The sequence below is a fragment of the Astyanax mexicanus genome, chromosome 23 (genome assembly GCF_023375975.1).
Source record: "Astyanax mexicanus isolate ESR-SI-001 chromosome 23, AstMex3_surface, whole genome shotgun sequence".
Classification (NCBI taxonomy): Eukaryota; Metazoa; Chordata; class Actinopteri; order Characiformes; family Acestrorhamphidae; genus Astyanax; species Astyanax mexicanus.
The window spans coordinates 15,522,024-15,543,935 of NC_064430.1; the positions used below are offsets into that span (position 1 = coordinate 15,522,024).

Consider the following 21,912-nt stretch of genomic DNA (forward strand, 5'->3'; position numbering starts at 1 on the left):
CAACACCATGCCATACAATTATAAATATATTTTTTAGAGTATTTAATAAATATAGTTTACAGCTTACACAAAAAGCTTTTGAAGACAATTCAGGAAAACCTCCCAAATCTCGCTAATTTTTATATTTTTTAAAAAGACCCAAACCTGAAATTGATCATAAATTTATTTTCATGCAATTTATTAAACAAATAGATAAATGGTGAACCAAACAGAATTGGAAAAAAGTGGTTTACACTAACTAATATTCACATTCATAAATCAATAAACCAGGGGACAAAACTCATTCCTGTTACTGTAACTCACTTCTGTTACTAGCACTTATTCCTGTTACTGGCAGTCACTAACTTTCTGTTGCAGATGTGACTTGTAGAATGTTCCAGATTTTTCAGATGGGGTGTGAAACCCAGAGACACAACTAAATGTGTATTTTAACTTAAATATTATGGATTTATTTTGAAAAAATATTTTTAAAGCATAGATAGGATTTGGAGTCACACAACAATGCGGAATTATCTTTTTATGGAAAGTTTATGGTTAGAGAGTGGGGACAGGTAACAAATGCTATTTTGTTCTTAGTAGTTTATTTTTATTTTTTTAATTACATATCTTACTTTTGCAATGGGTCAATGTACAAGACACTCTGCTTAATAAAAAAAATCTATTTTAAAGTTATTTTGTGTGCACATTTATACATCATTTTGTGGGGCAGAAATGGCACTGAATAATTATTATTAGTTATTCTGTTCTGATTGGTATCTGGGTGGTCTGTGGATGAATCTATGGAACTGAGTCGCTGTGAGGAACTGAGTGGCATGTTTTCCCCAGCTGTTTTCTAAATGATCCCTTCTTTTCTCTGAAGGATGAAACAGTGGTTGCCTGCTATTGAGAGCTCTGATGGTCTGTACAGTATTATTGGGTTGTAAATTAGGCTACAGAGTGAGTGAGTGAGTGAGTGAGTGGATGTTTTGGTTGAAAAGGGAGAGAGAGGAGCAGCTAATGAAGAAGCTGAGCTGCTGAAAGAGCATCCTCTGAAAACCCACTCAACCCCACCCGGGCTCGGTTGTCTAGGATACCGATCAGACACGTACAGTTGCTACCTAGAAGAGACCATCCATCCATGCGCCAGAGAGAGAGAGAGAGAGAGAGACAAACTACACCTTATACGTCATACACGTCATGCACACACACACACGCACACACACACACACACACACACACAAAGAGACACACCATCCTCACTCAGCCTTCAACTGATATGAGTGAGGCGGACTGAGCGCGTGAAAGGCCTGATTTCCGCTCGCGCGCGCTGCGGAAACTGCAGCAGCAGCAGCATCTCACCATACATTTTCTTCCTCCGCGCGGATCCGCGAGCGCTGTGATGTGATGTGAATATTAATGATGCTACATGACCAGTGCGCGCTCACTCCCACCGTCTCCATCTCTGGAAGGTAGGCGCGCGCTTCTGTTTTTCTGGGCTTATTTATTGTTCAGGCGCGAATAGTTTTTTAATTGATTTTATTTTTGGGACAGTATAGTATATCAGTGATCTGTCAGGTAGCAGCAGCAGCAAGTAGCTAGCTTAATATGCAATGTGTGTGTTTCTCAATGGAGAGCATACAGCAGATATTTAGATAGGATGCTGTTGTGCTCTTGTGCATATGAGCTAGTAGACTACATGTCTATCAATATAGCCAAACCCATTATAATGAAAGAAAGAAAGAGAGAGAGAGAGAAAGGAAGAGAGACAGAGGGAAAGACAGATGGTGGAGGATCGTATTGACATGTTTCTCAGCTAGGTTAGCTATATTAACCTGTATTAATCACTCTACATTACTCTTTCCCCTTTTCATTTGATTTTTTTGACTTTTAGGGTTTGTGTGTGCATTCAAATCATTCAAATAAGAACTGAAATTCTTCACTGGTTAAATGTAGCTAAATGCAGCTAATTAATTCCCCAGGTAGCTAAATAAACCCTCCCAATTTTTGCTTTAATCCAAAACCTTTCTAAATTTAAAGATTAGCTTGAATTGTTTCAAGCTAAACAATTTCAGCAAAAGCTAACATTTGTATTTGCAATTCTCCATTTTTCCTAGCCAAAAAAAACAACTCCGTATTCAACAAGTACACACACACACACACACACACACCAGCTACTGGTCACTTTACCATTAGAGAAACCTGTTTCTATACACCAAGCTAAACTACCACCATCTTGTGGTGTCTGTGGCGCGCATTTTCTTTTAATTTGCTACAAAATGTCCGGATTACTAAGATCACCTGACCCGATTGTCCATAAACAGTAAGGTTAACTGCTAAAGCTGAATCTGACAATGAGGAATCGTATCACAGACACCATTAATACACCCTTACTTATTACCATCCTCCCCTAGTCCTGCCCTGTGCTTTAATTCATAGAGGCAGTGCTGTGTAATGAATGGATCTCCTCCAGTTTACTGAATGGTGCTGCAACTACCCACAACCAAACACTATGTATATATACAGCTCCTGAAAAAAAATGAGACAGCTTAAAATGATGAGTTTCTTGATTTTACCTTAAACTTTCTTTGATTTTACCTTTAACTTAAATCCTCTGAATTATAATCAAGACAAAGATGAATGATCACAAGCCATCAAACCAAGCTGAACTGCTTGAATTTTTGCACCAGGAGTAAAGGCATAAAGCTACCCAAAAGCAGTGTGTAAGACTGGTGGAGGACAACATGCCAAGATACATGACTAACTGTGATTAAACCAGGGTTATTCCACCAAATATTGATTTCTGATTTTTTTTTTTAACTTTATGAATATGAACTATATGGGTTTTCTTTGCATTATTTGGAGGTCTGAAAGAAATGTTGTCCGAAGTTTATAGAATAAAACATATAATGCATGTAATGTACATTTTACTCAAACATATTTCTATAAACAGCAAAACTGTTTTAGAAACTAAAGTGGTCTCTTAATTTTTTCCGGAGCTGTATACACATTGGTGAATCTTTAAGAAATATTTGCCCTCTTAAAGATTTCTTATCTTAAAGATACTTACATTTTTCACATTATTAAATAAATCAGACAAATATAACCTTAGTGAATATTAAAAGCAATTTTAAATGTTAATTTCATTTATTAAGGGAGAAAGCTATCAAAACCAATCTAGCCCTGTGTAAAAAAGCCCCCCCAAAAATTAACTGTGATTAATCACACTTTTTGGAAAGAGTTCAATTTCACTACTAACCACAACCAGGCCTTATTACTGCCCGACCTGTATAATCAAGAAATCACTTAAACATGAAGCAGAATAAAAGATAATAAAACAAATATATTGATCATTTATGAGACTGGAAAAGGTTACAAAGGCATTTCTAAGGTCTTGAGACTCCAGCAGACCACAGTGAGAGCTATTATTAAATATGTTTTTATTATTATTATTATTATTTACAATTTTGTCAAGAGGAGTGAACCAAAATTTCTTTACAGAGATGTAAAAGAGTGGCACAATCAAGTTATTAGGTTTAGGGGGCAAATACTTTTTCACACAGGACTAGATTGGTTTGGATGTTTGCTTTTCCTTTAGTAAATAAAATTATAATTTAAAAAGAGCTTTTTACTTTTACTCTTGTCTAATATTAAAGTTAGTTTGATAATTAGAAATATATTATTATGACAAAAAAGCAAAAACAAAAGAAATCTGTAGTAGTGTTGTTTTTCTGAGAGTGAATGAGTACACCTCATAAGAGGCCTTATTTAATAAAGCAAAATGTGCACACAATTTTAGTTTTATTTTTGAAGCAGTTCTGAATCCACTGTTCTTTTTGTCATCTTTTAATTTTTTTTTAAATTTCTAATTGTATCCCTTCCTTTTTTTGAAAGGCCAATTACCCAACCCACTTGTTAGGACTCCCCACACTCCATACAACACTAGAAGTGTGTCTGATGTCTCCTAAACAAATGGCCAGTTTTGCTCTCTCTCGGACTCCGACTGCTGATGGCAGGCAGTGCCTCAGTCTGCTGAATCACTCATAGAGTCCACTGAATTCATGGTTCTTACAATTATTTTGATTTGCCAATGCCTGTAAACTTCCTGCTATAGCATACTTAAACAATAGGTACAGAATTAGATCCAGTGCGCAGGGCTATATGAGCATTCAATTAGTATATTAATTCTGGCTAATCTTAGGCCTAATCCACACAATTGTTTTATGTGACAGACAGCTAGTACTCAGCCTGTATGTTTTACTGAACCATGGGGTGGCATACCAAGCATATCAAGGCATGTGTAGTGAGTACAGGTGTTAAAAGAACAAATTCAGTTTTCTGATAATAGACTGTTTAAATGCTAATTTTTCCTCTTTACATGTAAAATCGGCATCATGGAAATAATTGGGGCTAACATAGTTTGGACTTTCATGTGTAAAAACAGCCATAACATGGCATGCTAATAAGAATATATGAAGTACAATGATTTATGGTATTATTAATTTTGACTATGCAGGGACCATTTTCACCAGGGAATGAGTGAAACATGCTGGTAATGTTTTTTGGCTCGGCCTGATGGTCAGTAGCACATGATGCAGGTGGCTCCATGACGCTGGAGCCTGGTCTGGAGATCAGACAGCAGGGACACCCAGTCAGTGTTGATCTTACACCAACATGAAACCAGACATAAGGGTGGTTAAGAAAGAAAATAACAGGCAGTGATTTAAAGTGACTGGTTACATCAAGTTGCCATGAAATTTCATTGGTAGTAAATCTAGTATTGATGGACTACTGGATTACTATGGAATTTTTTTGTTCTTAGCAGAATAAGCTGACATTAATGCATTACAGTTAGTTTTACAACAGGTCTGGCTGGGGTGACCTGTCCGTTTTAGTGCATTTATTTAAAGAGAGCACTATAAAATCAAGGTATTTATCTCAGAATGTTTGTGCGGCCTTAACCATTTAATATACAGGTCTGGAAACAATTAAGAGACCACTTCAGTTTCTGAATCAGTTTCTTTGTTTTTGCTATTTATAGGTATATGTTTGAATAAAATGAACATTGTTGTTTTATTCTATAAACTACAGACAACATTTCTTCCAAATCCCAACTACAAATATTGTCATTTAGAGCATTTATTTGCAGAAAATGAGAAAAAATAGCGTTCAGACCTCAAATAATGCAAAGAAAACAAGTTCATATTCATAAAGATTTAGGAGTTTAAAAATAAATATTTGGTGGAATAACCCTGGTTTTTAATCACAGTTTTCATGCATCTTGGCATGTTCTCCTTCACCAGCCTTACACACTTTTGGATAACTTTATGTCACTCCTGGTGCAAAAATTTAAGCGGTTCAGCTTGGTTTGTTGGCTTATTATCATCCATCTTCCTGTTGATTATATTCTTTAGATTTTTTTAATTTGGTAAATTCAAGGAAACTCATAATTTGTAAGTGGTCTCTTATTTTCTTCCAGAGCTGTAGATATGTGTTTCTTGTCTTTCTGTTTGCAAGGATTAGGTATTGTTTGCTAAGGTGCTGCTAGATGGTTAATAATGTGTTGCTAGATGGTTGCTAAGGTGGAAGCTCTACTTTTGCATGTGGTTGCTAAGGTGTTGCTAGGTGGTTGTTATGGTTACTAATGGTTTGGTAGTTAGGTTATTGATATCCTAGCTGTTCTTTGAAGATAAAATGCTGCATATAATTAACATCTTGATGGACTCAAAGTTTTCTAGTGCAACATCTGATCCCATTGTAAACAAAATCATTAGGAATGTGTGCCTATGTAAATATAAATGAATAGGTATAAATATATACTCGTAATTTACATTAATTTGTGTTTATATAAAAAGAAAGTGTCCTCTAAAAAAACACTGATCAGTCTATTTCTAGTGTTTAGTACCCCAGACATTTACGCCATTGGGCTTTTGATGCAGTTGATCTGTAGAATTTCATATGGCAACTAATATAAATGGTGCAGTAACAAAAATACTTTCAACTGAAATCTGAAATTACTGTACCATATTTGTCTCCCTGTTTTTCTTTTTCTTTTACTGACTTAGAACCATGATCTGATCCAATCCATGGGATGTGCAATCCTTCAGAGTAATTGCCCTTAGTTTGGAAAGCTAATTGCTACTTTATCAAGTCAAGTCAAGTAGTTTTTGACTTGACTTGAAGGTATATGATTACCTTTTAGAGAATTGTGTGCTTATAACCTTGTAGCAGCGGTTTGGAGAGAGTTGTCTCTTATTTCTGCCACTGTGTCAAAAATCAGGTCCAAAAAGTGTGATTAGAATTTCACTGACATGCACAAAATCCCCCTCCCCCCCAGCCCTGCACCCACAACACTTTTGAGGTGAACTGAAATGTTGCCTGTGAGCCAGGCCTTATCAAATTACCGTAATGCTCATGTGACTAAAGTGTAATGAATCCCTGCTGTCATGCTATAAAATCTAGTATAAAGCCTTCCCAAAAATGTTGTCTACACATGGATATTGAGTTTAGAAAATGTGTTTCAAAATAAGATGTATTTAAATTATGCTAAGGGATTGAAGAGGTCCAGAGAGTGGGGGCAGGATATGGGAACTCACTGACTGGTAATGTCACAATCAAAAAAAAAAAAAAAACAGCCACAAATTGTAGGTATTTGTCTGACTAAAAAAAGCGTAATAAAACTCAAAAGTAGGACTAAACAACTAGCTGTTATTAATAAGAAGTTAATATTGTTTATATTGTTTTAAAAATCTTATCACTTATCACATTGTGGAATCGTGGAAATTAGTTCAGGTAAAGTAAAGGTAGCCACCCTCTTGGAAAGCTATTAAAATATCTTTCCACATTGTATTTTGTCTTTTCTTAGATGATTTACACAAAAAGGTAAATCAAAGTTTTTTTTTATTTATGAAGGTCACATGATGAAGGCCAAAATCAGATTTTTGCAAACTGGATCCAAACCACATTTGGAGTTTCTCCAGATTGAGCATTAGCCGTAGCATTAGCCGCTAACTGCGCTAAGTGGTAGCTCTTTTGCCGTTCAGAGGTGAGTATATTGGCCTGTAGCCTGCTGCTAACCCCGGCTAGCACTGCTGGAAGAGCAATAGCTGTACCCGCTAACCGGGCTAAGCGCTAGCTCTCTCGCCGTTCAGAGGTGAGTATTATCAGACTGTAGCCTGCGTGTTGGCCGTGTTAAAACAAGCAACATGGGTCGAACGACTAGCTGGGATTATGGAACACTAAGGGTTCCTCAGTGTAGCGCTGTCGGGCAGCATTAGCCACTAGCCATGGCTAGTGCTAGCGTTTAGTTGTTACTATGCTGATGCTGCTGCACCCAGCCGGAAGTGCTTTACTCACCAAATAAACAATTTTCAGGAGAGAAATCTGTGTAGATTAACATCCAGTGCTCTTTTGACTTTAAAAGAAAATGTTTTTTTTTTTTTTTTTTTTTTTTTTAATTATCAAGTGGAGGAAAGAAAACATGGTGACTCCCCTGTTCCTTAGTGTCACATAGTGTAGCTTATTATTCGCAAAATAAATAAATACAAACCATTTTTGACACAATAACTTGCACTTGCACTTTCACTTTGTTTACAAAAAAATAAGTTTTATATAAGAATAAAAATCTAAATTATATTCGAGAATCGTTTATAAATGTGAAGAATATTAAGATTTCTTTTTTTCACAATATCACTCAGCTCTAGTGTCAGCATAAGATTGGCAGTGTTTTTAAATCTATTACGCAGTATATTCTAAAAAAATATTCCCGGTGGTTGTTGCTGCCTAATTTGTCTAATCTGGTCATAAAAATATGGTTCCAGTCAAAGTTGACTTTCCCAGTGGATGTCAGTTTGCTAATTTGTATTTGGTTATGTGTAATGAGAAAACTTGATTAAGGAAAGGCTTTATGTTGTAACAAGCAAACAATCTGACTAGGTAACATCTGACAGATAATACTTTGAATGAATAATAAAAAAAAAATTGTTCTATTTTTTATTTTTTTGAACATTAAACGGGTGTTTATGCAAAAACATATTGGCTCAGAAATTGCTAAATGTTGTACTGATGTTGTAGTTCTGGACAACAGTACATAACAGTTTCCTTCTTGATTTTCTCATGAATGGAACATGGCTAGATATAGAATGCTAAACTGAACATTTGTGTTAGTAACTGCTGCTTTCAAGAGCGAGTTGTTATTGTTAAAGCTGTTTTTTTATGAGAGCAGCAGGCCTGAAGGGCTTACAGCTGCTACATGAATAGAAAGGGTAATATGTAATATTCATTAGAAATGCAAAGACAATGAGTGAAAGGTGGGGGTTGGGTTAGGGACAGGAGAGCATGAACTGTACCACTGTAGAATACCACAATTAGTTTAACAGTAATGCCATTTTGATCTGTGGTTTAATTGCATAATATAAATGTATGCAATGCTTTTCTGTAACACTTTGTAAGAATTACAAATATATATAGAATAAATGGGCAACATGTGCAGAGTACACAATACGATACATGGGCTAACAGGCCAACAACCTCTTTCCATTTGTCTGTAAGTAAATTGTTGGCATACATTATACTGGCAGCCTCTGTTGCTAGAATGAACATTTCTGCTTTCTATTGCTTTTTGCCCCCTGGTTGCACATGCATCTTTGTAATGACATTGCCCAGTAAATAGTCTATGCACAAAGCGCAGCCATGTGTATGTAGTACAGAGAGTGTCTTTGGGGGGCAGGGAAAGTAAAGGAACATTGCTTTAACCTTTTTTAACATGAGTGAGGCATCTAATCCCAGTTGCTTTTTGGCTACCCACCACTCCGGTTGTGTGTTCTCACTCTCAGTAATGAGTTTAATACATAGGGGTGAGTTTCCCAAAAGCTTTGTCATGCAAAATACTCAGTTATAATACACCAAAGTGAGCATTTTTGGCTGCTACATTTGCTTATTTATTTATATAAGAGAAATTTGATTTGATTTGATTTGATTAAAGGGAATGTCACACTGATTGGTTCATTTAATGTGCTGCGCAAGGCATACTTTTCCTGTCGTTATAATAGCAAAGACACTGACACACCCTAAATCAAGCTGGTTGGTGCATGGTTGACGGCTCACCTAGATAGATCGCTAAACCAGAACAAATCACCATACATCTACCAGGGCTATTCTATACTAATTTATTCCTGCAGTGTAATTTTAGACAGAAAAGTACATTACTAGTGCTATTCTTATCATGAATTTAGCTCTTAGTTGCAGCTCAAGTAGTGCAAATGTATCATAAGTTTGCTTTAGTAATGCCATTTCAACCCTTAATTTACTTAAGCAGTACATTTTAGTCATACATTTACACACACACACACATATATATATATATATATATATATATATATATATATATATATATATATATACACAAACAAGTTAGCTCAGCTAACATTACTGTTCTAGCACTGTATAACTTGAATCTTTTAGCTGTTTGTGAAGCGGTAAAAATGAACTTAAACCTGCAGTTTCTCAGTTGCTCCTCAGTGTAGAGCCTGTCCGTTGTGTATAAAGTAGCAGGGGATGGAGTATGAGCCAGCTCCACTGCTTACAAAATTGGGTTATGACATATTTGATAAGATTTGTATTTTATCATTTTATGTGTTTTTATTTGCTTTTAGCATTTTGCTGCATTTTGTCTTACAGAGTATTTAACAGAGAGCAGCATGGCAGAGTTTCCTGCTGAACTAGACATGCCAAGGGAGCGAGAGGGCGATGCCTCACATACCCCCAATCGTCCTTCACTGGCTCTGTGGAGTAGGATGTGGAGAGCATGCATCACCGCTGGAGCATTTCTCCTCCTATACACACTTTCTCAAGTTATAGTGAGTTAACAAGCACCACACACATTTCTTCTTTTAATTCTGGATGGCTGGAGTCTGGTGCAGTATAGTGAAACACACTAAACCTGGCAGGCTTAGTTTGCTGACAAGATAAGATGGCCTAGCTGGAGGAAATTAAACACCTGGAGAACTGGTGCCATGATGTCCTCCTTAGAGTCAGCAGGACAAGTGAACTGACAGTGAACTGCAGCAAGAAACAGAAGAAGAGCTACAATCCCATCAGGATCAATAGGGCTGCAGTGGAACGAGTAGACAGTACATCTGCATGAACAGCGCTCAATTGTAGCAAATTTGAGTAGACTTTTAAGCACAGTCCATGTATTTTTGATAGAATAGTATCAGGAATGCCAGTCCAAAATCCAAAATGCGTTTTCCAATTCTAAATTCAGCTTTGTTTTAAACATCTAGCTGAGGGTTTGATGTTATGCTGAAGTTTAAAAAAATTATTTAAAATTCGCACCAAGTCCAAAACCTTATTAAAAGTTTTCTGAAAGGTTAAAACTTATGGGATGCCTAAACAATAAACAAAAAAAGACAGTTATCTTGCTTTAACTGCTTAAAAGTATTATGCATCTTTATGCATTTTGTGTCTTCTAAAGGTCAGTTCATCTCTTAGACAGTTTACTTGTTAGGGTAACACTTTTTGGCCAAGGGTGTCCAAACTTGCATGCCACTGCCTTTGATATTATTTATTTTATGTTGGAAATCATGTTTACTATAGTAAAATATAGTGCATGTGTCTGCAACTAACTGAAGTAGTGAAAGGACAGCTTTGTTTCTGTTCTTTTTTAAAGATTCTAAATACACTGACAAGCCAAAATCATGTGGCAGAAACTAGTATTGTGTCAGAGCTGCTTGTCTGTTCGCACTGACAATTCTAGCCTGATTCTGCCAGTCATGGTTTTTACCACCCACTTTGCTGTCCACTGTGGGTGGAAATCCCTTCTAAGATATATGTCTGGCATACACATGTGACACTGTGTATTAAAGAATGTTAAATGACCATGCATGTGGTTTTGGGAACTAAAATTGGCACCCACCATCAGGCTTTGCGTGAACGTTTGAACGATAATTTACATCACCTTGTCATGAGCATGCTGGCCATTTTTCAGTGTTCATTATTCTCAACAAATGTAAATATCAAGCTATATACAGGTTGTTATATGTGTCCAGTTTGAAAATGCCAAAACTTCAGCCAGTAAAAGTACAGTAAGATTTTTTATTAATTTTACATATGCAGATGTAGCTTACTGATCTGAATACTGAATATGCATTCCGGTTTTGGCATGTTTGTGGTGTGTGCAGGGTCTGTGGATTTTATACATGCTGAACGGATACAGAGTTTTCCCAGCAGCACACAAAGTGTTGGACCTCCTGCAGTATCTTCTGTCAACTACTGACTCCTCTGACCAACAGGTGAGTACATTCCAGTATTATACAAGAAATAAAACTGGAAATGTTTGTTTGTTTAAAGCACAAGAAAATCACATAGAGTTCAATATTTTATGCAATTAAAAACGTATGTGGAGGTGTTAAAATGAATGTGTGGTTAGTGCAGAAAATTACAAAATATTATTACCTATTATGGAAAGTGTCTAATTAGGGCCCTATTTTGGTATTTTTAGTTAGTAAGTTTAAAATTGTTAAGTTAAAATATAAAGGAAAAAATGCTAGAAATTTCCACAGATTCCAAATCAGAGCCTGCCTAGGAATCAGAATCAGAGTCTGCCTTGTAGGGCTGGGAGGTTAATCACACTAATTTTGTTAATCGATTTACTGTTTTAATGCAATTTCTAAATGCTATAAAGAAGATTTTACATCTTTACATATAGAAGCATCCAGAGGGAATCTCAGTAGATAGACATATGCAGCAGCGATTTTAATATTTTCATGTGAGGGCTACTTACTTTTTATTTAAAAAAACTCAATTAAATGTAAAGGAAATAATAGCTCGCACATCTCTTTTAAATGGTGCTGTTTATTTACAAATAAAAAAATTGTGTTAGAACTAAAAATCTCATGTATTTAAAAAATATTGAGATTTTTTTTTTGTACAATATAGCCAAGCGATATTGTTTCTGCTTTACAATATCACAGTTTCTGCTTCACAGTTCCACCTAAGAATTCAGTGTGTAGGAAATGTTCAGTGATGTACAGTGATTTAGTGATTTTTTTTTGCATTTTTTTCAAAGTTAAATCCATATTCCTGGTTTTTTTTTTTATCCAAATTGGAATCTTGAATTGTGACTTGAAGCCCATATTTGATTTCACCTTATTGACCCTGTAATTTAGTCTAGGCTTAAAGTCCTAAAACACTGTTTTACCATCTAAAATGTATTAATGCAGTTGTTTTGTGATGCAACAATGTTTTCTGGTGCAGGTGCTGTATAATGATGCATTTAATAATATTTAAATGCATCATATACTCAGAAAGGTAATAATACCAGTGGTGTGCAGTGAGGCCCTTCTAACCCTTCAGAGAAGGGGTGACAATAAATGCATGTAAATAAATGCATATTTTTTAATCAGGAGATATATATTATAGCTATTGTAAGTGTAAGAATTTATTTGATAAACAAAATAAAATAAAAAACAGCAACTAATTCAAAGCATTAGTCTGTGTTTTTTAGTTGCTACAGGACTCTTATGTGACTGACAGCTGTTCTAACCAATCAAAGCTTTTTAAAATGGCTTATGCCCCCTTGTGTCTGCTTGTGGACCCTTCTCCTGATTTTGAGAAGGATGCAGTAATGAACCTATTAGCAAAGTCGCAGGACAATATAACCAGTCAGATTCATGATTGTCACTACGGGGGCGGGGCCATGGCTGTCTAACCCCTTCTCAGCGCTGTGCTGAAGGTGTTACGCGTTACTTAGTCATAAACGGGTATAGGTGGGTGGTTGCAAAAGGGGTACCCACTATATTCACTGCACGCCACTGAATAATACCCATCTACCCATGTCTGCAGGTGGAGATTTGGAGAGTTGAGAGTGTGTGTCCACTTTTAGCAACACTGTTCCTCGGGGTGGTGATCCTTGGTACTGGAGTGAGTATTCTGATATGATCTTTAGAGCTCATTGCTACATACTGTATGGCAGCATTTTCTATGCATACACCAGTCTGCTGTTTAATGCTACAGCTCTCTCACTCTTCCTAGGCATTATTCTGTATTAGAACTTTGGTACCCGGAAGCTCCGCTGGCTTTCCTGAAGATCGACGTCAATCTATGAGCAGACAGCCGTCCTTCACATACTCAGAGTGGACTGATGTCAAGCAGGAGGATTTCTATGATCTGGATGCCGTTCCAGAGACACCTGTGTTTGACTGCTTTATGGATATGAAGACAGAAGCTGACCCTACTACACTTACAGTTAAACCTGTGGGGCTGCAGGAAAGGTTATTGCCAGATTTTAACTTTAAATCATTTAACTACCAGTACATGTATTTATTTGAAAACAGAGTAACAGATTAATATTGTTGTTAATGCAGGTGAGATACAGACAATGTTGGGCAAAAGAGAAAATGTAATATATTTAGGTACCTATTATATATTAAACTTCTACGTCTAGGTCTTAAACATTTCATTTTCACAGCTTTAAGCATTATGCCACCATGTTTTTTTATTATTGGTATATTGTTATGACAATACATTTTTGTGCTCACATAAGGCTTTGTAATGTATACTCACACTAGGACCGGTTGCCTTGTTCTGAGCAGGTTTCTTCCCCCTTCCCACTGCTCTGCTGGCCTACGCTCACACTGCACATGACGTTCCAGGACTGAGCTTTCCAACACTGTTGCTATGCGTCACCTGCCCAGTTTGAACTTCAGTAGCCAATCCAAAGACTTTAAACTGAAACTGGCCCTGTGAATACCCAATCTGAATCACTGGAAAGTCTTTAATAATGTATTTTTGTAATTTGCTGAAATTACCACAACAATAAAAAACATACCGACCATATCAAAATAATGGTAATTAATATAAACTAATACAAAAAATAAAAGCTAAACCGTTATCTAATCTTAATGGTGAGATTTCTGATTCCCATAGTTCTATAATCATCTTTTGATATATTTTAATAATTAAAATGTCAATAAATACTTTTGATAATCCTTAAAAAAAAGACATTTAAATCAAAAGCAAAATGATGTACTGATTAAAACTGAATGAAAAAAAAATAAATAATATAATGTTTTAAATTAATTAGGCCTCGGATAAAGTTAAATTAGTGACAAAAGCTAGGGTTTGGTTTCAGATAAAAAAAAATAGAAGTAAATGTAACTAAATGTATTGTATACAGCTAAATAATTAAGAGACCACTTCAGTTTCTCTGATTTTGCTATTTATAGGTTTATGTTTGAGTAAAATTAACATTGTTGTTTTATTCTATAAAATAAGGACAACATTTCTCCCAAATTCCAAATATAAAAAACTGTAATTTAGAGCATTTATTTGCAGAAATTGAGAAATGGCTGAAATAACAAAAAAGATTCAGAACTTTCAGACCTCAAATAATGCAAAGAAAACAAGTTCATATTAATAAAGTTTTAAGAAGTCGAAAATCAATATTTGGTGGAATGGTTTTTAAACACAGTTTTGTATGCATCTTGACATGTTCTCCTCCACCAGTCTTACACACTGCTTTTGGATAACTTTATGCCTTTACTTCTGGCGCAAAAATTTGAGCAGTTCAGCTTGGATTGGTGGCTTGTGATCATCCATCTTCCTCTTGATTATATTGCAGAGGTTATCAATTGGGTAAAATCAAGGAAAATCTCTTATTTTTTTCCAGAATGTTAAATATTCTCTAATATGCAAAGTCCATTGGATAATAGTTAGAAGGATAGGTAGGGTGATGACTGTAACCTGTAATAACTGCTGTAACTGTTTCTATGATCATTAATATGCATTCACAATCTGACTCTGTTGTCTGAATGTTGTTTCACTGCAGGAGAGGCTCAAATGTGTCACTGACTCTGGACATGTGCACTCCCGGCACCACAGAGCCATATGGAGCGCTGTTGTCTCCTCGAGAGCAGAGCACACAGGAATACCTGGAGAAGGCGTCAAATCCCCTCACACCCAGACAGCTGCACATGCGTGCTTTGGACGACGCTGTGCTACAATCTGAGTTCTACGTGAGATTAATTTTATATTATATTGTATAAGAACACACACACACAATATTTTGGTTTTAAAGCACCTCAGGAGAAAGGAGAACAGTGAAGGATACTGGCCCAGACAATGTCAGGGATGATGATAAAAAACTAATGGTAACAGCTGGTCAATTAGCTTCATTTTCCAGCCCAGATTTGACCCACTTTTTACCACTTGCAACTTGGAATAAATGGCCAAGTCTGACCAACTTGACACCTTCTATTCTCTTGCCAATTTTTTTCCAGAATTCATTTTATTATTCAATTATTACCAGAACTGAGCCTGCATAGAACAGTTGGCTTATATAATACCCAGATGGCAACCATATTTATGTCATAAACCACTGTAAATCCACAGTATAAATTTAAGATTTACCTTTACATGTTTAATTACAAATACCTGTCAAATACTTAATCTTAATCAAACCATGAATAATTGAGTATTATTAATATTTTATTACAATATACAGCTCTGAAAAAAAAAAAATAAGAGACCACTGATTTTGTAATTTATAGATCTATGTTTGAGTAGAATTAACATTGTATTTTATTTTATAAACAACGGACAACATTTCTCTCAAATTCCAAAAAAAACAATTGTCATTTAGAGTATTTATTTGCAGAAAATGAGAAATGGCTGAAATAACAAAAAAGATGCAGAGCTTTCAGACCTCAAATAATGCAAAGGAAACGAGTTCAGAAATCAATATTTGGTGGAATAACCCTGTTTTTTAATCACAGTTTTCATGCATCGTGGCATGTTCTCCTCCACCAGTCTTACACACTGCTTTTGGATAACTTTGTCACTCCTGGTGCAAAAATTCAAGCAGTTCAGTTTGGTTTGATGGCTTGTTATCTTCCATCTTCCTCTTGATTATATTCCAGAGGCTTTCAATTAGGTAAAATCAAAGAAACGTATCATTATTAAATGGTATTTTCTTCCAGAGCTGTATAAACCTAAATAAAAAAATGTTGGGACTGTGTGGAAATCTAAATTTAGATCTTTAAATAATCCTGATTATCCTGTTTATTTTGTAGTGTGGGCGAAGCATTGGTTTGATTCTGATTTTGGTTGTATTTAGGGTTTACTTAAGCTGTTTGTGAGCCAGTTTTTTAAAATGAATTCAAGTAATTCTTATTAGTTAATAAGTCGCTCACCTCCCTCCTACATCCCTGCAGTCTTATCCCAGTTAATAAATTAATTAAAGAGACAATCCCAATCTTTTGTGCACAAAATCAAGTGGCCACAGCAGGCATGACGCAAGACGCTACCACTATGATCAGAGGATCATGAGTTTGAATCCCGGATCACGCTGCTTGCCGTCAGCAGTCGGAGTCAGAGACAGCACAATTGGCCTTGCTCTCTCTGGGTGGTTAGATGGCACTCTCTTAACACATCACTCCTATAAGATAATGGTTGGCACAGGTTCTGCTAGCTAATGTATGAAAGCTGGGTCACTGTGCTTTCCTCTGAGAGTGCTGGGTGGTTGCAAAAGAGACAGTGGCTAGGTTCTTCGTCTTCATCTTACTAGTGGTGGGGTCATCACTATTGAGAGGGGGAGTCTGTATGAATTGAAGAGAAAACAATGAGAAAGCCTCTCGAATTGAAGAGAAAACAATGTCAAATTTATTAATAACTAGATTTTATTTGTGAGTTTCATTCTTACATGTTTTGTTCTGCCTTAAATAGGAGACCCCTATGAACTTTGTGGACCCAAAGGAATATAGCATCCCAGGTGTGGTGAGGAAAAATCGCTATAAAACTATTTTGCCCAGTAAGTATTTAAATGCAGATACGATGTAAAAGCCGCTTAGCCTTTAAATTCATTGTATTCTATATTTTCATATGATATTATATGTAGGTCAAAATAAACTTATACATTTATGAATACACTTCTCTTGTCAATGTTTCAGACACACACAGTAGAGTTTGCCTTCAATCAGCAGACGAGGACTTTCTCAGCACTTACATCAACGCCAACTATTTGAAGGTGAGTATTTTAAGATGTGATTATACATTTATTTGAATTTGCGTCAGTGTGGGCTTCCTGTGTATGTTTTTTTTGTTGTTGTTGTTAAAATGTTATTTATATTGTTTTACTTTTTTTATTTTACCTTATTATGTTTATCTCAAATACATTTTGTGTAATTTACTTTAGAAGTCTCATGTTTATTTGTAAAGCACAATATGTTTATAAGTTATTTTTAAAAAAGTCATTATATATTTATTACAATTTCAGCGTTTGCATTCTGTGCAAAGAGAGACAGTGATTTTCAGGTTTCATTGGCTGTAAGTCATAATCATCAACAATAAAATAATATTAATAAACACTTAAAATAGATTACTCTTTGTTTAATACATCTATATAATGTAGGAATTTCAAATTTGGAACTGAATTACTGATACAAAGTAACTTTTCAATAATAATTGAATAATAACCTGTATTTCTTAGATTTCTTAGGTCGTTACGATACAATTCTGATAACAATATGAACAGTATAAAAGCCACCGCCCTTGATTTACATAATCTTGCACTGATAGAAAAGGGTAATGTGGTAAAAATCTTATATCACAATATTAAATCTTATTTAAGTTTTGCTGCATATTATCTAATAGCCAGGATATTTAACACTCTCTTTAATGAAGTGTACAGTTGGCTTGGTGTTCACTCTTGATATGCTTATTGTCAATATGATAAGAAATGTATCATGATACGATAAAATATCAATATATTGTCCTGCTGTAGCTATTAGCTAACATTATTTAACCACAATTTGTGATTACTTTGTTTGTTCTCATGTCCTAATGTCCTAGCCATGACTAGTATCATCTACTATTAACTCTTGCCATCATAGTTCACACCGTGTCCTATTTACTCTAAGCTCTAATAAAACACAGTTCTGGAAGTGTTTTAGTTTAGAAATTAACTAACATTTATTTAAAACTGTACATGTGCATCCTCCCCGAAAACTTATTCCTTAAATGTGTATTTTTGTGTTTGGTAGGGCTATGGTGGGCAGGAGAAGGCGTACATCGCCACACAAGGTCCCACTGTTAATACAGTGGGAGATTTCTGGAGGATGGTTTGGCAAGAGCATTGCCCAATTATTGTAATGATTACCAACCTTGAGGAGAAAAATGAGGTAAGGTTTACATGTGTCTTAACTATCACACAGAAACTCAATTTGGATCCTCAGTTTCTTTACTTTTGGACATAACTCATGGCACATTTTCTATTTTGGAGATACAGATACACATCATCCTGTGGCCATGTACAGCTGTTACACTTTAAGTTTCTTTAAACTCTGAGCAGATGTTATAGTGTGAACAGTGACATCACAACAAACATTTGAGGTCTGTTGCTGAACTATCCCACCCTTGAAAACAATCCCTCACTGCTGTTGTCCATTTTCCCTTTTATTTATCTAACGTCAAGTTGGGTTGACATAAATTACATAAGAAATTGGTTTTAGGCCTTTACTTACCATGTGAATGTGGCTTTATATTCAAATAAAACGTTACCCAAAGGAGCATGCACTTTATGTATAAACTAAATTAATCTCTTTGCTAATTGTGGCAGATTTACTTGATTACTACAATCACTAGACTGATGTGTTATATAAAAGTCACAGTCCGTATTATTTTGTTTCTAAACTGAAAGCAAAAACATTTCTGAGTGGAGAAAGAAAAAACATTAGTGCCTAATGGCGCCAGTGTGCTGGAACGACCATCCCTGCTAAGCCTTATATATTAATTCCAAAAACTGTGGTGTTTGGTCGCTTTTCGTGGGAGTTCTTCTGGCCATGTCACGCGTCTTTACATACTTACGTCAGATGTACAGCCTCTGAAAGAGGATCCGGCTCAGTTTTACTGAACACGAGCGGCTGGTGGAGCATTGGAGACTACAGAAGAGTAAACTCAGAGCTCAGTAGCTCATTTACTCACAGTAAAAAACAAAGTGTGTAGTTGAAGTGAAGTTTCTGACTGAGTGCGTTCTGTCTCTCTTTGCCTGAACATAACCTGGAATCGGATCATCTGCTCTGAAAGGAGACCACATCACACCCGACTAGTTTAAAATGATTGTTCCGCATGCTCGGTGCAATTACCCATTCTCACCAGAGAGGGCCCAAAATCCCAAAACTTACGGACATCAGCTTGAACATATCCTTTAGCAACAGTGTTGGGCACGTTACTTTGAAAAAGTAATTAGTTATAGTTACTCGTTACTTCTCCAAAAAAGTAACTGAGTTACTAACGGAGTTACTCCACTATAAAAGTAATTAGTTACCAGTAAAAGTAACTATTGCGTTACTTTTTATTATTCGCCCCTCAAAAAAAGGAAATCAATTATGCATTTACTATTATTATTAGAAAAATAACAAAAAATAACAAACGAAAATAAACCCAAAATGTTGACAAAAATATAATCTAACGAATTTCAAAAAAATAAAACGAAATTCTCCACACAACCAAAGAAAATTACTAAAACTTGTAATACTGAAAAAAGCGGAAAAACGCGTCTGGGGATGAAATTTAACAAACCAAGCCACACTCAAAAGAAATATGTATATATAAAACAAAATAATGGACAAAAACAACAATTAAATGCCCGTTAAAATGGTATTAATATAACAGCTTCACCAAAAGAGAATAGAGCTTAGATCGTGCCCAAAAAATCCGACCCAGCCGGAGCCCGTGCACATTCTGCCCAAGCCCGAACCATAAACTGTCATTATGAGCCTGACCCGATCCGCCCCATAAACTGTCTGTTTTCGGGCTGATTGAATGAGCGAAATATAATCAGAATTATGTTAATTAACACTGTAACATAGAAGCATAGAACTATTATTTAATTTAAATGATTTTTAAGAACAGCTACACACAATGCTGCAAGTCAAACGCGGAGGCGTTCACGTGCGCCCAGAGCTACGTGATTACAGTTTTCATTTTTATTATAGTTTAATTTTATTTTGTTTTTATTTTTTCTGTTCATTTTAGGGTGGGCTTGCTAGCGCGAGCGCTTTACACAAGAACTAACGGACCACGAGTGCCGCGCGCTCGGCACAACAACTCCCGCTGTACAACTCCGCTGTACAACAGCGCTTATAAATAAATTAAACACAAAAATGAGGGTATTCTATCAGTAATTTCAGTTCGTTTTAGTTAGTTTTATAAACACAAAATACAGTTCGAGATAGTTATGTTTTTCCTTTTAATTACCGTTTTTATTAGATTCAGTTAACACAAATGTTTTTCACTTTCAATTTTCGCTATTTCCTTCGCTTTAGTGAACAATAATAATTGGTTACTTAGCAACATTGTGATTATCACACCAGAGCTTTATATAAAATAAAAATAGGAGCCTGATTTCGGGTCGGTCCTCGGGTCAGGTCGGGTTCGGGCAGAGAATCTAAGCTCTAAAAGAGAAAGCAGCAGCACCACAAAAACCGGAGCAGCTAAAAAGAGCTTAAAGGTCACCTTCCGTCGTTTTTTCTTTCATTTTAAAATGTCTAGTTGTGGTCTCTAGTATGAATGAATGACATGTGAGCCGTTTTTGTAAAAAAAAAAGTGCTCAGGTGTCTCTGTATAGCTCTTTTTTAATGGACTGTTTTAGGGGTGTGTCCAAAATGACCGGATTCCAGCTTTGCTCATGAATATTCATACATGCAAACAGAATGCAAATATCTCTCCTCTGATTGGCTAGGAGCACTGCGACGCCCCTCCACCGCTCTGCCGCTCACTGCCTCCCACCTCCTAACTGATGAGCGGTGATGTTGCGTCGCTTCAGCTCCGCCTCTGGGAGTTTCTCGAGCCAAGGTGGGCTGGTCTGTGAGTTTCTGCCTACGTAGGCAGAAAGATAATTCAAAATTCACCGGTTTTTCGGAGGGGGGGAGGGGGGATTTCTTTGCTTAGCTCCTGCAGACAATGGGGGCTGCAAAACAGTTTAATGTGCAGGTGTACACATTCAACTCGGAGAGACCTACTGTATTCCACAAAAAACAAGAAAAATCGGATTTTCGCGGAAGGTGACCTTTAACATCCTTAATTCGGAACTTGGGTTGTCCACGGCAATCACTGAATTGATTAGAGCACGCAAATCGTCACAATTGTGCCTCACTTCACCACGCCAAACCACAGGCACAGCGGCCAGAAGCTCAAGTTCACCGGACAGAGGAGGGGTTAACCAGGGCAAAGCGAAATAAAAAAAAAAAAGTTCATAGAGCTGCTAAAGTAACGTGCAGTAACGGGGTGTCGGAAATGGTAACGGCGTTATAGTTACAGTCATAGTAATTAGTTAGATTACTCGTTACTGAAAAAAAGTAACGGCGTTAGTAACGCCGTTAGTTTTAACGCCGTTACTCCCAACACTGTTTAGCAATGGCATCAGTTGTAGTGGCTAGATGGGAACACTTGGTGAAAGAATAGTTCAGACTTTCAGAACCAGTGAGCATTTCATAGGGTGTTGACATTGTGATGTGGGTTAAACTACAGCCAGTCCAAATGATGCTACAGATAATTCTTGGAATAAATGTACTTTCCAATGTATGTGTATAGAAAAGAGTGCAAATAACTGTACCTGTTTGTGTGTGTGTGTGTGTGTATGTGTGAGACAGAAATGCGCAGAGTACTGGCCCGAAGAAAGTGTCGCCTGGGAAGACATTGAGATCACTGTCAACCAGGTTATCCAGGCGGATGACTACAGTTTAAGGAACTTCACTGTGAAGGTGAATTATCATTTTGATGAATAATAAAATGTGGTCACAATTAGGAGAAACACAATCTAACTAAACCAATAACTCACTGTTGTCAACAAATTGATAATGTATTTTACAAAGCACCTGAGTAAACATCCACAATACATGCTTTGGTTAAAATGAGATTGTGTGGTCGTGTGGAATTTCC

General features: G+C 36.2%; 1 protein-coding gene across 1 annotated transcript in view; it reads left to right on the forward strand.

The window, feature by feature from the left end:
• Positions 1-1,193: 1,193 nt before the first annotated feature.
• ptpn5 (protein tyrosine phosphatase non-receptor type 5) overlaps positions 1,194-21,912 on the forward strand; it is a 30,782-nt gene continuing 10,063 nt past the window's right edge. Inside the window, exons 1-10 of the mRNA XM_007244948.4 lie at positions 1,194-1,448; positions 9,655-9,833; positions 11,157-11,267; positions 12,820-12,897; positions 13,009-13,247; positions 14,804-14,990; positions 16,699-16,783; positions 16,923-16,999; positions 18,015-18,152; positions 21,624-21,734. Of these exons, the coding sequence (XP_007245010.3) occupies positions 1,406-1,448; positions 9,655-9,833; positions 11,157-11,267; positions 12,820-12,897; positions 13,009-13,247; positions 14,804-14,990; positions 16,699-16,783; positions 16,923-16,999; positions 18,015-18,152; positions 21,624-21,734 (1,248 nt within the window). The 5' untranslated portion in view covers positions 1,194-1,405. The remainder of the gene's footprint in view (positions 1,449-9,654; positions 9,834-11,156; positions 11,268-12,819; positions 12,898-13,008; positions 13,248-14,803; positions 14,991-16,698; positions 16,784-16,922; positions 17,000-18,014; positions 18,153-21,623; positions 21,735-21,912) is intronic.